The 17,290-nt window shown below is 46.9% G+C and overlaps 1 protein-coding gene across 3 annotated transcripts in view; it reads right to left on the reverse strand.

Annotated features, from left to right (window-relative positions):
• The window catches only part of MCTP2 (multiple C2 and transmembrane domain containing 2), a 196,693-nt gene that overhangs the window by 131,228 nt on the left and 48,175 nt on the right, over positions 1-17,290 (reverse strand). For all 3 annotated transcript variants that reach the window (XM_072950717.1, XM_072950715.1, XM_072950716.1), the window contains 2 exons: positions 11,158-11,220; positions 9,887-9,995 (listed from right to left, as the gene is read on the reverse strand). In XM_072950717.1, the coding sequence (XP_072806818.1) occupies positions 9,887-9,995; positions 11,158-11,220 (172 nt within the window). The remainder of the gene's footprint in view (positions 1-9,886; positions 9,996-11,157; positions 11,221-17,290) is intronic.

The raw sequence follows: 17,290 nt of genomic DNA on the forward strand, positions 1-17,290 counted from the left end.
GAGCTCATACACGATTATATTCAAAAAGAACCACAGGGCAAATGAGTATTTGTCTTGTCTGGTTCTAACACCACTGTCAAATTGTTCTTCCTAAGTCTGTCAAAATTACACTTCCACCACAAATACATGTTTGCATTTCTTTTTCTTTACGTGCTCACCAACATTTGATGTTCTCAACTTTTATTTGAAATGAATGGCAGGTGAAAAATGTTATCTGTTTTTCTCTATCATTAACACGTTGAGTAAAGCTTAGGATCGTCATATTTTAGTGACCTACATCTGTCTGTCTTTTTCTATGGGCTCACGGTCTGTCTTTTGCTTATGGATGTGAATGGGCCCTTAATTATGGAAAGTACGCATTTTTGTGTTCATGTGTCATATACATGAAAACTTACTAGCCTTCCTAATTTGAACTAAAAACCCACTGCATTGAATGCAAAAGCTGTATTTGCAGACAAAACCTACTTACTTGCCATCAGTCAAGCTCAATCACCCGGTCAAAAACTTTAGCCCTACGGTCTCCAAAAGAAAGGTTGTCTTAAGCTAGAAAAGGCTCCTAATTAAATACATTTCTCAGAGCTGTTGTTTGTTCATGAAAGGAAATGATCTCCACATTTTTACAACCAAGTCCACATTCTGTAATCTCTCATCATTTTTGTCAGGAGATCTGTTTACAAGTCCAGTTTCAAGTCAGTTATTTACCAAGTCTTACAGGGATGCTGAGACACATGTAGACGAATTTATCCTGCATAAACAGTATCTGGAAACATAGGGAAAGTATAAATTTAACTTTTTTCCTACCCTCTGGCTTTAGAGTAACAAGTGGCTATTCATTCTAATTATACACATACATCTAGACGCTTTTCAATGCAGAATTTTTCTTCTTGCCAGAAAAAGAGCGAAACCTGAGTTGTTTTCACAGGAGCCCCCATCAGTTAGGACTCTCTCCGAGGCTGGCTTAAGTAAGGGGCCAGGCCTGATTTCCAGAAGAAAAGCTCCAGATCAAGTCCCGGCCAAGTGCAGCTCTCTTAGCCGACCCGTAACAGGCCTGGAGAATTTCAGAGGGCATCAGATGGGACAGAGGAAACAGATTTCCCTTGGAGAGCAAAGCCTACCTTACTGGGAGCAGTAGACTCCAGTCTAGCAGAATTCCAAGCCAGGCTTCCTCCACTAAAATCAGATGCAGGGACCACCCACATTCCCCTCCCTCTGCAGATGGTGGCTGCAAGCTTCTAGAAGCTGTTTTTTTTGCTACCAACCTCAGAAGAGTAGTTTCCTCCCGGACCACCTAAGGGCCTCGCTATCCACGTTTTGCCACTTAGCACCTCCGGGCTGAACCCTTCCTGAACTTTCCTCCCCATGCCATTGACTTCCCTCCTCTGGGGGAGCCCACCGCATGGAAGCCCCAAGGGCACCTTGGACAGGGCCTGACCATCGTGGGGCCTCTGTAATGTAATTTACCAAACTTAGGGAAATCCATTTTCTGAAAGAACTTCCAATGGCCAATTCACAGTGAGATCAAGGATCTGAAATGACCAATTTTACCAAAACTTGCTTATTTTAACTATGTATGAAGTTTAAGCAAAACTGTTTATTTTGACTATTTATAGTTTGTATGGAAGAAATAATGGGAATTCAGAGAGCGGTGGGCAGTGAGGTCCTCCTGGGACCTTCAGATTCTACCCCAGCCCTCCTACCCCTCCCTCAGCCCCACCCACCCCACCCCAAGTTTTCCCCATCTTCCCTACTCTCTGCCCCTCCCCACATCTGTGCCCCTAACATCCTCTCTTTTTCTGTCCTTAGACATCCCTCTCCTGGGCTCCACAGCTTAGGCCACGCCACATCCATCCTCTGCTACCTTTTTTTTTTTTTGGCCTGAGATTAAATCAAATATTATTTAAGATGCTGTTTTTGCTTTGTCTTCATAACCGGTTAACCAAGATGACCCAGAGACCTTCAAAAGCTGTTTTTTAAAAGTCCTCACCCAACAACTCCATATGCAATTTTATAAAGAGATGAATGGGAAACACTGTCAAGATACGGATGGGCTCGGTAAGTTCAGTAAATGGGCCCCCTGGTGAACAGATTATTGAACAAACTGGCTTCTGGTGAGTGGTCACTAAGAAGAGACATCTGCACCCCTATTCTTGATCTGGGGGTTGGAGGCACATAGGGGTCTAACCTTCTGCTTAGAGGCTGCCTGGAATACCAAAAAAGGAGGAACCCAGCTAAAAGAGGCAGGCATGACCACACAGAAAAGAGGAGACGTTTGGTCAAAAACAATACAGGGAGGGGGCAGGGTACAGCTCAAGTGGCAGAATGAATGGTTAGCATGCATGAGGTCTTGGGTTCAATCCCCAGTAGCTCCTCTAAGAATAAATAAATAAATAAACCTAATTATCTCCCCTCATCAAAAAAAAAAAAAGTGGGGTGTCTGTCCCATCCCCCAGAATCTGGGCGGCTGCTTTAACCAACGCAGTGTGGTGAAAATGCCACCATGGTCCTTCCAAGGCTGCACCGTAAGGGATGTTGCAACTCCTGCCCGGGGCGCTGGGCCTTTCTGTCTGGGGCCCTGCGCTGAGACAGGAGAAGTGTGACAACTCCCAGGCTCCAAGGAAGCCGGGCTGCGTGGCGAGGCCTCCCGCGGAACAGTCCTCCTCTTCCAGCCATCCCACCCCAGGGACCTGACCCGGGCCCGAACGCGCCTCTAAGTCTTCAGATGATCAAGTCCCCTCCTCAAGTCTCAAGTCCTCCCAGCTGAGGCCCCAGACTGTGTGAGGCAGAGACAAGCCATCCCCACGGGGATGTTCAAATCCACACTCCAGAATTCAGCAACCTGCAGTGCTTCCGGGTTGCTGGGACTGGAGGGGATCTGGTACATCTGATGGTCCCTGGAATGACAGCCCTCGGCACCATGTGCCAGGCTGCCCACCTCAAATCCGGCCTGGACAAGCTCCGAGGCACAATGGCATGACAGAACTGGCTGCCCACTGCTGTGGCTCTCATCCAAATTAAGCCACAAGTCAAGTCATGGACACGTGGAAACACACAGATGCACCCTCCGCGTGCCACATCCTCAGTGTAAACCGTGCACGCACCCTCCAGCAGAACACACCCTCTCAGCATCTCAAACAAACACGGAAGCAAAAACAGCTACTCAAGGGATAAACCAGGGGTTGGGGGTGAACAGGCACACATTACTATATACAAAATACATACACAACAAGGACCTGCTGTAGGGCACAAGGAACTATATTCGATTTCTTGCAATACATATAATGGGAAAGAATCTGAAAAGAAAAAAATATATGTATGTATGTGTATAACTGAATCCCTTTGCTGTACACCTGGAACTAACATTGTAAATCAACTACACTTCAATAAAAAAAATTTTAAGAAAGAAAACAACTCGAAACACAGCCTGCTGCGATACACGTATTAGATAAATATGTAAATGAACTGATGGAACAAACCATCTTGAGAGAGAAACCCCATCCAACCACACGGAAGGCGAGCTAAGTCCAAGTCAGGGATCTTCAGGTGGGTGGGAGGAGATTGGCTCCAGGCGGCGGACACAGGCTGCAGGCCAGTTTTGCTCCAGAACACTTCACAGATTCCACTGAAAAGAAAAAGTAACCCGCTCTCCAGAGCAGGCGAGCATCAAGACCTTATAATCAACCTACGAGGATGCAGAGTCTCAAAACAAAACCCAGCCCAGGGATTTCCAGAGGGAAAGATGGCTAGCCAACAAGTTTCCAAACTCAGCACCCCATCCCCGCTGTGGGACCTCATCAGGTCACATAAACCCACCGAGCGGAGGAAAAACAACTGCCATCTGAGTGTCAGGGTGGGTGCTCGAATCTTTAAAGTTTTTATTTACGTATTTTACCTTTTTATTTTTAGAGGAGGTACTGGGGATTGAACCCAGGACCTTGTGCATGCTAAGCATGCACTCTGCCGCTTGAGCTATCCCCTCCCCTCCTGCATCTTTAAAGTTGTACGTTTGTGCTTAGAGCGAGCATCTTTCTGAACACGCTGACCCGATGTGTTTTTGTTGCTCCCACACAAGCACACCAGTGATCTCGCGCCATCTGGTGTTCAGAGAAGGTACTCTGATGCGAAGCAAAGCCCCAGTTTTTGCAAAATAAAAAGTACTGACAGTGACTTCTGGGTACAGTGAAAGTGACATGGTGCTGGCACCACAACAAAACAACACATCCATAAGAATCAAAGAGAAATCCAAGAAACAGACCCTAGTAGATACTGCATTTTTAAAACGCAATTAAAAAGTGGACGTCAAATCATTAGGGAAAGGAAAAGTTAGTCCTGGTTTAATTAAATAAGTAAAACTAAGTGCCTCCTTGGGGCCAGAAATCAAAATAAACTTGAGACTGATCAAAGAGATAAGTGAAAAAAAGTAAAACCAGACAGAAAAGAGGATAAATATAGGCTAATATGTATTTCACTCAAGAGAGAAAAGACCTTTCGAGGTACAAAAACAAAAGGGGAAACTCTCCAGGATAAAACTGTAGGACCTGAAAAGATCTTTACAACGAGAACTCTATGAACAAAATTTAAACGCAAATGACCAAGTAGCAAAGTCCACGTGAACACAGCCAGGAACCAGAACCATGAGCAACAGCGATGGATGTGCTTAAAAGAGAAGAAAAGATCTTCTAACCAAACAAGCACGTCTCAGGGTCCAAAGTCGTGAGCAAACATTAAAACAAAAACAAGATGATACTTCTTCTCTATCAAAATTAACAAAGAAAACCGATACACAGTGCAGGTGAGAAACAGCAGACCACACACTAGGGTGAGCAAAATAAAGAGGTTTTTCTCCAGGGGGAGCTGGCAGTTCTGTACGGAGATTCTTGAGATGCTCAGATCATGTGACAGGGAACATCCAAACCACTGCAATAAATGACCTGCAAAGAAATCAAGCCTGAGACACAGATGTAGGCACAAGAATGTTTATTGTAGCATTATTACTACTGATAAAAATCTGGGCTAATAACCTATCTTGGAACATTGATTAAGCGAAGAATGATGTTCCCTGAAGTTTTTAATTCCTTCTCAAAATAAAACTTTTATAACACAGGAAGATATCTGTGAGGGGAAAATAACAAATAATCAAGTAATCTGAAGTCAGATCCTATTTCACTTTAGAACATAGTATCTTTAAAAAATCAGCTCAGTGCAGTAGGTTTAGTAAAAAATCCCAGTGAGCAATGACCTACTGGGACAACTTGATCCACACCAAGTTTTCCCAGGCTGGTCGCTATGAAATTTGCCGGGGCGTTTTTTTGAGTCAAATTTAAGATGAGAAAAACAAAACCATCAATCCACAATGGAGTTCTTTAAATAATGCACCTTTAACAACGAGTCTCTCCTTTCTGCTGTCACACTGATAAGAAAGAAGAAACTGGTCCCAGAAAACAACCTGAACTGTTCCTTTTGCCCCATTGGGAGGGGGCAGTTGCGGGGGAGCAGGGTGGGTAACAAAATCCATCTCAAGAAGAGAAAAGCAAAAGAGACGCAAAAGGTGGAACGAATTACCAGGAGACTGCGAAGCAGGGCCATGATAAAACTGGCGGAAACGCCGTGAGCCGTTCCCCTTTCCAGAGGGAACAACAGAAATAAAACCCACATGAGAATAACTGGGAGCAGACGCAGTAACCGCCACAGCTGATGCCGGGTGTCTGTCGCTCCGTGGCCCCGACCACACACACGTCCCCTCCAGCACACACACACCAGGTGAATCCCCAGTCACGCTACGCCGTGTCTGAGCTGCCACTCAAGCTCAGATTGCCTGTGCCCAGAGCCCAGGACTCTTTCATTTAATTTTTTTTTTTGATGATGGAATTTCTTTATGACAAGATGATTCCTTTTTATCACATCACTGGTGAGGCCTCATGCGTGCCTTAAATAGCTGTCCCACTATATACACCATCCTGCCTCAGTATTTTGATGTTCTTACTAAGGTTGATAGGAATCCCCGTTTTGGGCATGTTTGTTCTTTTCTTTTGAAAATGGCTGCTGAGTTAACAATGGTTACTTAAAACAATTTTCTCAAAAAAAAAAAAGAAAAAAAAGCTGGAGTCCAGCTGGCCAAGAGCCTAGGGTGCTGAGTACTGGACTGGATATCTTCACGCAGTGCCCCTCAACACTGCAACTCCCGGCACACACACATAAGTCATTTTTACTGGGCACAGCAGGTAAACAGAAGAGACGGGGCTGGCCCAGGCCCCCAGAGCTGCCCAGAGGCAGAGGGATGAACCCCGCCCCAACGCTGCACCCCACGCATAACACCCCTGCTGGGAAACCACACAGCTATTCCTCAGGACCTCACATGGAGTGCCAGAAACACCCTACTTGTCCCCCAGTCACAGCTACAACGAGGGGGATGTGTCTCTCCAGGTCTAACACAAGAGTACCATTTCCCTGTTAAAGAAGAAATGTATCGAAATGGTACCATCTACAAAAGTAGCCTGCTAAACCGTAGGAGGCAAACAAGACCACAATCAGAGGTGCTGGACATTGGAACATTTCGGTAGCTGGTTAGCGGTTTATTAAACCTCTATCGCAATAGCCTGGCCCACTTTTCACATTAGTAGGAGGTCTTTACAATTTTTGTCTAAACTATTCCTTTCATACAGGAAAATGACTGTTTCAATGCATTCTTCTTGTAATCTGAAAATGAAGCTGTCCCTGCTCGAAAAGCACAGGACAGCCGTCTACCGGGGCTGGGATTAGACAATCCAGTTTGCTGGATGAATGGGTCGTGAATTTTCATCGTCTAATACTCACACCAAGAGGAGGACCATGAACTCTCCACCCTCAGGCCCACGGCTCAAGTGACTTGTCCGCACCGCTGCTGTCACAGCGAACTCCCGCAGTGAATTTTCTTTCCCTTTTGCAATACTGCCATGTGGCCACCAGAGGGCATCGGCAGCCTAGTACTCTATCTCACAGCAGGACACTGTAACTGCCTTCACGTGGAGGAAAAACACAGGGTTTAATGCAAGAGCTGTTGTTCTCCAGGAATTAATGCTCCAGGATTTCATCCAATGCTCTGCTTGGAGTGGGGCATTTTTCCCAGGACAAGAGGCCTGCCCATGTCAAATGGTGCTCATGCCAGGCCTAGAAAGCAGGGCTGCTGGTATTAGCACCTCCAGTCCCAGGACACCAAAGTCATGTTCTTAGCCGCGTTCCTTTCCCTGGGAAACTGAGACAGCGTGCAACTCCCTCCACGCACCAACCAAACTGTGAAGCAGTTGGACTTAAAATGAATGGGTCAGTATCACATTCCTTCTGCTTCACCCATCTCAAAATTACAGACCCCCACGAGCTACCGGACAACGGCTTGGACGGAGAACATAAAACAGCCATGTGTCTAATTTGGCCAAAAACGATACAGCGAGGAGGGAGGGTATAGCTCAAGTGGTAGAGCACATGCTTAGCATGCATGAGGTCCTGGTTCAATCCCCAGTACTTCCTATAAAAATAAATAAGCCTAATTACCTCCCCCCTCCCACTGCAAAAATAAAAGAAACGATACAATAATAAATAAACTTTTTTTAAAAAAAAAAAAATACAGCCTGTAGAGACTCCCAGAGAAAAGAGCGGGGAGGAAATGGAGAATATAAAGGAGTAAAAGGAAGAAGTTAGGATGAGGGAGAGGAGCAGAAAGAGCAAAGGAAAATGAGATGACGAGGCGGAGGGGAGAGGGGACCGGCAGGCAGGCGATAGGCCGGTGCCCGGGACACAGCAGGGACAGGAGGGAGGTCTGCGGTCTATCTGCCCGAGGTGGCTCAGGAAGGTGAGCGGAAGGCCATGCCCGGGCATTTTACAGCATTTGGGTAAGGCTCAGTCCTAGTAAGAGCATCGCAGCAACCCAAATTGTCCTGCCGCCTCCCCCTGCCCCCTGAACGAGGCTGCTTAATTAGCAGGGGGCTCGCCAGGCCTGCACTGAGTCAAAGCGGAAGGGCCACATACGGCAGAGTCGAAGAGACATCCTGGAAGAACGGGAAGATGACCTACTGATAAGGGGCAATCTGCCCCATGTGGCCACACTTCCAGAGCGACCTCATCAAAGCCCTCAGCCTCCCATGACGCCACCGCTATATCCGTGACACTGCTCCTACACCCGTGACCCCGCCCCTGTGCCCATGACCCCGCCCCTGTGCCCGTGATGCTGCTCTTATATCCATATTGACTCACGGACACAGGGGCATGTCCTGATGGCGAACTAACCTACTGCTTAGTCACTCAGGGACTCCGGCTCTTTTCATTGACCTGCGGGTTTTGCTGGGTTTACTCAGTGTACGTACACATACACACACACACACCCCCATCTACATACTCTGTACAACGGATAGAAATGTTGACAGCTAAGAATGCTAGGATGCTCTGGGTCACGACTACCTAACACTACATTCCTGACACCGGCTTTAAACCTGTGCCTTGTTCAGAAGCCGTGGGTCCTGCCCGATTCTCCACAGAGCAATTGGCAGCTTTCTAGTGTAAAAGACTTCATCAAAAGCCCCAGAAAATCTCCAGATCCCACCTCGACAGTCTACTTCACAAACCAGCCCTGTATCTGAGCCAGAGAAGCGAGAGATTTTGATAAAATGTTCACAGTACTCTTTACCCAGGGAAGGCCGCCGTCCAGCAGCCGGCTGACAGCATCACCACCCAGGGTGGGGAGCTCTGTTTCGGAAAGGTTGCCCCCTTATTTCTGGATAGGCCAAGTGACAAAGTTTCCGATCCTCAATCACAAACCCTACAATCACAAACCTTTTGAACACTTTTGTTTTTTAAACTGAAGTATTATTAAGTGCTAGAAACCCAACTCAGTTTCCAAGCTCTTTATATAAGGCACTACGGTCAATCCTCCTGGGAGCCTGTAAGGTAGGTTAATATGATGGTCCTTGCTTTACAGATGAGAAACCTAAGTCACAGAGCCCAAGGAGTATTTCTTAAATCAAGTAGCGATACACAGAGAAAAGGAGATTTGAGCCCAGGCGGTCTCGCTTCACTGTCTCCTCTTACACACAGGCTATTTTTATCTAAGGTATGTCCTTATCTGTGCACAGAACCACACAGGATGTTCATTACAGCATCATTTATACAGCTGAGAAAGTAAGAAAAACCCGCTACCACCAGCAGAGAAGCAGATACATAATACATCGTACTATGGGATATCACGTAGTATTTAAAAGAAAGGAGCTATAGTAACATGGAAACGCAAGGAAAATCTTTCATTCATGTGGTGAAGTTAAAAAAAAAACTTATTACAGAATAATATGGAACATTCAGTTAATATTGCAGAATACGGTATTAAAATATCATTTTAATTAAGAACTGTGTGTAGGTATAAACGCACAGAAACAGGTAGCCAAGGTGAACAGATCCATTACATGCAGATAACAGATGTTACCCTGAGGGAGGGGAGCAGCCCAGTGGGATTTCAGGGCAGGAAGGAGGGCGGTTCAAAGGGCACCTCCATCCATGTGTATGTCTGATAACTCAGAATAAGGATGTATTCACAGATTTCTCATGGATAATTAAACCAGGATCAAGGAAGTGTTTTCTTTAGCAGCTGTTACATGCCAGCCATCAAGTACTTTACGGCGATCTTATCTCATTCTAGCACAACTCTGATTAGTCATATTTTGATCATTACGGCCAATGTAACAGGAGACGAGAACAGTAAGATGCCATGTGTTTACATCATTCACCTTGCTACCTGGGAAGCTTAGATTCACGTTCCAGTCTCTCGCCACCCAGGCTGAGGTGGAAAAGGCTGACTAACAAGTTGGAGACGAGGGCTGAGAGGAGGAGGCGTGCAGGCCACCCCCAGCACAGCGGAGCCCGGCCTTACCGCAGCGATCCCGGATCACCAGGTTCCGGCCCTCCTTCAGGTGGATGGTGAGGAGGTAGGCGAAGGTGCTGGGCAGGCTGCTCAAGCCATCGCCGGCTTCCCTGAGAGTCTGCACAGATGGAGAGGTCAGTTCAGGTCAGTTGTCTGGGGCCCAAGAAACAGAACGTCGGAAGGAAAAGGGCGACCCCTGCCATGGCACATCTTAAGGGGCCATCCCCACTCCCACCCACGTGGAGGACGTGGTCACACTGTTCTGTTAACACGTCCTTATCTTTCTCCCAGCAGGAGTCTATCAGAATTCATGATAATATCTTTGCAGTATTAACTTTCCAAGAAGAGTCAGATAAGGTGCACGCCAACACCTGAAATCCCCTTAAAGCCCACGTCCCGCAGGACCCTTTATGTCATAACTTCCGGCGGGGCACGCGGAAGGACGGCTGTGTTCAAGCTCCCGTGAACAGGTGTCCACACCTCTGAGCTCGTATGGATGAGGACTCCCACTTCTTCCCCCAGAGCCCCGCCCACCTCCATCAATTCTGGTGCACCGCCCTCCCCCCCACGTGTCATAGCAACGCTGGAGTTCATGACTGACTCAGCCCACTGCCTACGGAACCACGTCCATCGGACAGGGAGCCTGCCCTGTGTCCACGCGGGACACACTTCCTCTCTGTTTAGTGCTCCCCTGCCTGTTGCATGTTTTTCTTTCATTCCCTGTGCCCCACGGAGGCATCTCCTACACGTCACTCCCACAGTCTCACCTTCCCCCAAGTTCACTTCCCTTTCCAGGAAAACATCAACTCCCACAGGCCATGATACCAAATTCAAGCCTATTTTCAAATATTTATTATACGAATCCAACGAACATTTTGAAGAGTGCAAAATTTCGTCTCTTGAAAGACAAAGTACAGGTGAAATGATTTTATTGTCCCTTTATTTGACATTCAATTAATCGATCTTGAGGCTGAGTCATTCTGGACGGCCTTCTTGTCAAAGTTTCTCAGCCCCTGTTTCAAAGCACTTCCAAATGGCTTTGTCTCCTGCACGCTCACTCAACTTCATGGCTGCTCTGTATTTTTAGAAGAATCTATTCCACTCTGACTAATCAATGGACACTGAATTAATCTTTTCCAGCTACAATTTGCAAAGTCTGTCTTTGCAGGTGGATACAATTCGGCACCCTTTAGAAAGAAAGCAGGCAAAGAGACACAGATTCAAACATTTGCTAAGAAATATTTACAGTTTAGTGTTTGTTTTTCAGGAATGTCACTCACAGATTGCTCTTCAAAATGTTGGGATGTCAGAGAAGCATTCAGATCACCACTTCCACAGAGCATCTGTAAATAAGAAAAAAATAATAATAAAATAATAATAATAATTGCTGTAAGGAAAGCAAAAGACTATCGACCTGCAAAGATAGCCCTTATCGGGTCTCCTCCCCCTTTGAATCTGCCGTTTGCATGCTTGATTCACACAAGCGGGTTGCCTTCCGGTGTGTGTGGCAAGTCTTGGCAGAAGGTTGACTCACCGGAGTCCATTTGGCTGCAGCCTCTACCATCTTAGTCACAGATCAGAGTGTGGATAAGGCGGGCCTGATCCTGCTGGGCCACTGAGGCATCTCTAGTTCATCCAAGTTATTAGCATGCCAGCAGCTTTGTCCCAGCAGAGGACATGGGAGTAGCAGGGCCATCCTGCCAGGTCCCTCCATCGGGGGCCTGCCTGGACCCCAGCCATCAGATAGAAGAGGGCAGATCAGGTATCAGAGACCTGAGCTTATCAGTCAAGTAGGAAACGTTTCAAATGTGATAAGAAAGACCTTCCTCCAACCACAACCTCATGAGTCCAGCAACTGTACAAGAACTAACCAAAAAGGAGACATGCAAACGTTCAGCAAATGATCTCAGATGGGCGGTGTCTACAGCTCCTACTTTAAACATGCCTCGGGCACCCAGGAAATGAGTCCATGGGGCAATGAAGGGGGCAGGGTTTGGGACACAGACATCTGCATCGTATCAGATTTTATATGCACGAATGCGAGGTCCAGAGGAGCTCTGGGATTTTCTGAAGGTTCCGTGGTGAGGATGGCTGCCAGCATGGAAGGGCACGGAGGACGGGAAACCAGCAAATGGTCTCCCAGCATCTGGGGTGTGTTTCTGTTTGTTGGACACATTAGCCGGGGCTGATTTCCTGTGGGAAAACATGAGATTTCTTCCTCCAAACAAGGCTGAGTAACTCTGAAGCTATGGGTAAATGCAGACACAGGTGGCAGGCCTGCAGAGGCTGTTTAAATGACCCTGAAGTTGTGGGGGAGGGAGGCGAAGGTGGGGACGAGAGGCACTGTAGCCATTGGTCCCTCCCACCCACAGCAACAATCAGGGAGGTCGTGGCAAACTGAGAGACCCCGCCTGGATGGAAGGCACGTTGTCTTCCAAGACACTGACTCTCTCTCTTTCTCAAGTGGAGCTCAGGCAGCAAGAGAACCTGGGTCTCCAGAGACGGAGAACATTTCTTCAGGCCCCAAGAGGGCTGAGGAAGGGCTCCGGACAAGCAGGAGCTCTCAGGTCCACCCCTTCTGCCCACAGCGACATCAAGAAACGCTGCTACTCAGAGGCAATGAGCCCTGATCACAAGTCAGCGTGGGGACCTGCACGCCCCCACCAGGGAGAACAGAAACCCTGAATATAGTTCTTTGCATCCATACATCTCCCATCACATCTGCCTCTTTCTCCCAGTCCCAGGTCCAATGTCTCTGGATTGTGAATATATTCCATTCAATTCAGGTTCATTCACGCAGGACCAAGGGTCCTTTGTCTAAGGACCCCAGCACTTCAGTCACCGGAGCCCCCTGGCTCTGGAAGAACCATCACTGCTCAGCTGGGCAAAGAGCCCTCAACTCTCAACATGGGCTCTACCTGATAAGCCAACAAGGAAGGAGGCAGCCGGGACTCTGCTGGTCCCCTCCCTGTCTGGTTCCTGGTTGGTACCTCCTAACTTTGTTATGTGTAAAAAGACACCCAGGAGAGTGGACAGGACCCCCTGAAGTCCACATTACGCCAACGCTCAAACCTTATGCAGCTCTCGCAATTTCCTCCCAATGCCTTTTACACTATTACAAGCCACACGACTATCTCCTGGAAGCTTAGCAATTCTTCTTCTGCTTGATTTATAAAACCAAGAACAGCCCCACCAGGCTCTCAGGTGCAGAACCAACGAGTAACATCTGCTGTCTGATCTTCTATAACCTGAACACCCCACTTAGTGTCTCCAGTTTTATTAAATGAATCAGCGCTTCACGGAACCAACTGCACAGAACTATCAGTGCCAGGATCAGAATTTCCGACGTGCTTGGTTATCAGCTGAGGAACATAATGGTCCAGTATCCTCTACTGTCAAACACAAGAGCGAACGTGCTTACCGAGCCACACCCCTCAGACCAGCAGACCATATACACTCTCCGAAATTAGCCTCCCTGCTTTCAGTGAGAACGCTGATCAAGTGACAAGATGACGCCACACCACCACCATCATTTACACGCTGTCAGAAACGGACACGGGGCTTTTATTCAAATACGCGGTTAAGTCTTCCACCTACCGCGACGTGGAAACTAAATGTGAAGAATGACATTAATTCAACATTATGGCTGGTTTTACTCACAGAAAAGTCACAGAACTTAAAGTAATGGCTCCCACAGCCACCGTAACTGTCACACACTGTATGTGCACACGAAGGAAGGGAAGCGATCTCCGTAAAGAGCAGAAAGGCAATGGAAGCACAGGAGGACAGGGTTCCAGCCACGGGGGGCGCATCGCTTGGAGTCTTCCCCTACACTCTGCACCGGGCCCACAGGGTGGTTCACCGAGGGCCAGCTGCACCATTTACACCTTCTTTGTAAACCAAGCAAACCACAGCAAAGAGGTTTTCATTTTAAAATGCACAATTAATATTCTTCTCACCGGGGAGCCCTGGTATCCGTTATCATTAGAGTATTTTGTAGTTGTTCTCGACAAGTAGAATCCAGCACTCTCATTGTCCTTTCTCAATTTTATTGTTCAAAAGTTAACACACAGTAAAACTGGCTTTTTCACACGTGCACAAAATACTTTGACGTTTTAACCTCTGCAGATATTTGAGTAACCCTCGCCACCATCAGGACACAGAACTCTGCTATCAACCCCTAAAAGGCCCTGTGTGTCATCCCACTGTGGTCAAACGGGTCCCCCATCCCTAATCCAGGGCTGCCACTGATCTGTTCCCCTCCTACAGTTTCATTTTCACCCCAGAATATCGTATAAATGGAATTAGACAGCATACAGACTTCTGACACTGTCTGACATCATTCACTCAGCACAATGCCTCTGAAATCCATTCAGGTTAACATCTGGATAAATAGTTCTTTTCTTAATTGCTGAATAGTATTGCACCATTGAGTGCAACATTGTGTGTTTATCCATTAAGCACTGGTCTTAAGCATTTTAAACAAATGTTTCCAAGGACGCACTCACGAAAAGATAAATAACTTTGAATATCATCAATGCTGCAAAATCAAAGTCTTAACATGACATAACTCTCTAGTCATGTACAAACATTCAGAAACTCAGCGTTAACATCTTGGCATGAGGCTGTCTTCTCTCACACAACTCTCACTGTTATCTTTCAGATAACTCGGGTTTGTGTGTGTGTGCGCATGCGTGCATGCGTGTGTGTGTGCATGTGCACGCACACAAAAGTGGTGAGTTTTTTTTTTAATGAGAGCAAATTTGCATTGATATTTCCATTGTATCTTGCTAAGGTGAAATTTATAGAAAGGTAATACATACTTTGAATTCTCTTTAGATGAGGCTCCCCAATCTGCAAGGTTACAAACTTAGTAAAATGGGGAGATTATTCTGAATGGATGGGTCGATTACTTTTCAAAAAGGAAAATCTCCTCTTCTCACCACCAAGGGTCTTAAGAGCAGGACACTGATATGAAAAAACAACATTTTCTTTCGTGTACACTAAATGTGACCTTGTACAAATAACACCTCCCACGTGGCTGTCTGAAGGATCTTACCATGAAGAACACACAGGAAGTCAAATAATAAATGATGTAAACAATCACTGGCTATTTAAACTTTTAGTGGAAGAAGTCATAAACCCACATCCAGGGAAGCTGAGTACAAAGCTGGCTGAGAAGATCATTTAGATGGTCTTCAGAAAATATTCAAGTGTTCTAAGTTTACCAAATGATACACACAATGCATCTTTACTTAATTACTTAACCCACATCTGCTATTAAGCATACAAACACTCAGGACGGGAGCAGCCATGGACACAGATACCGACGGGGCAAAGAAAGCAGCAGAAGGAGCCAAGGGGATCAGACGGCGAGACAGACTGTGAAGCAATGCCTGGATGCAGCGACAAAACCAAAACAACCCGCGAGGCAATGAGCGGTCAAAATCAGAACGCCAGTTCAGAACAACTGGGTCTACCAAACGGCTGAGCCTGCTCATGTGCAACTCTTACACAATTTTTTAGGTTACTGAGCAAGGTACATACACGTTTATTTTTCCTCCACCCCCAAGATCGTTCTCTTACAGCGACTACTCTAGAATACCACCTGATGCACAAAATACTAAGTCAGGTGTGTGTGCGCATGTATGTGTGTGTGTGTGTGTGTGTGTGTGTGTGTGCAACACATTCACTATAACAGACCAGCAGACTAAACCCTACCACTTATTTTTACAGAGAAAGTTTTAAACTTTGAAACACAGCCCCGCCGATTCATTTCTATATTGCCTATGTCTGTATTTATATATTTTCGAAGGCTAATTTCATGCTACACCACCAGGGCTGAATAGTTGCAACAGAGAGCATCTTGTGGCTCAAATAGCTGGACCTATCGATTACCTGGCCTGTTACAGAAAACGTGTGCCAACCCTGGCGTGATAAACTTTTCTTACCATACTCAGTAAGATATGCCCACTGACCTTCCATAATTTCTTTTCATGACTGTTAGCAGGAGATAGTTTAAAAGAATCATGGTGCCCTCTTTCGCTTTGCTCAGCTTGGCACTTTATAATTCACAAATATGCACTCTTATTAACTTCTTATAAGTCCATGGGCCGTCATTCGTAATTTACAATTTACACGTTTACAGATAGAGAGCTAGAGCGTAAAAGACTGAACAGCTGTCAAAGAGAAGCGCTTCCCCCGGCACCGCGGGCGTCCACTCTTGACTGCGCCACAACTGTGCCCAGAACCAGGAGAACCCGAACCCAGGACACCTCGCCTCACACCGAGAGGCAGCTCTGCACGGTGGGAGACAACACTCTGGAGGCACAAAATCCTGGACCTGAATCCCACTTCTGCTACTTCCTAGCTCTGTGTCCTTGAAAAATTTACTTAAAAGTCCATAACCTGCAAACATCTCTAACAGGGGCAAAAAGATATTTCCCTTTTAGGTTGGTAGAGGAAAGAAAAAAAATCATTCATTTACAGATAACTACTGAGTAGCTTCTCTGGGCCAGACACTGTACGAGATTCTTTGTGTAAGGAGGGAGCCCAACAGATGTGGTCCAACAAGATAATGTTTATTTGTATCGCACTAAGCAGAGTTCTTACCAATCAGTAGATCGGGGTTGCTATTCTATTATTTTCATCACTATGAGAACAGGAGATGCGCTTGGGAAGACTGGAAAAAACAACTCAAAGAAAATGGTCAGCAACTCAAGTCCCTTCCTTGGTCCTGACCATCCTTTCCCCTCAGACACGTTCCCATGACAGATACACAATCAAGGTACCTCTCGGGACACTGCCATCCGCCCCTCTCCACACAGTTTATCAACCAGTGCCACTCCCTGCAAGCTTCCCATCCGAGGCGAACCTGCTGACGGCTATTCCCAGTGTCCACAGCAGGCTGAGCAAGCACCACGCACATGCTATGAATCCATCTATCCTGCCCTGGCTGTGAGCAACCCGGCCCCGAGCCCGCAGGGCTCCTTTGCATCTGCTCATCCAGGGCCCGGGGTGGTCGTTCCGGCAGCAGAGTTCCCAGCAGGATGGGAACGCCTGCGGGGTACGGCCTCAGAAGTGACTACGACACCTCCTGCACCCTCACTAGTCACGCCGCTTTCTCACTCTTCCTGAAACACACCAGGCACACTCCCGCCCCCCCGGGAACCTGCATCCTGGCTGCCCTCTCCTCCAGAGATGCCGTTCCTACAGACACACACACAACCTGCTGCCTCGCCCCCATTAGGCCTTTATGTAAATGTTATCATCTCAGAAGGGACAGTTCCTGATCGCTGGCTTCACAACGGCAACACCTGCGCCACGGCGCTCCCCCGTGCCTTCTCTGCTTTATTTTGCTCCATTAAATCTATCGCTTTCTGAATCTCCCTGGGGCCTCCCACCATTTAGAAT

The sequence above is a fragment of the Vicugna pacos genome, chromosome 27 (assembly GCF_048564905.1).
Source record: "Vicugna pacos chromosome 27, VicPac4, whole genome shotgun sequence".
Lineage (NCBI taxonomy): Eukaryota > Metazoa > Chordata > Mammalia > Artiodactyla > Camelidae > Vicugna > Vicugna pacos.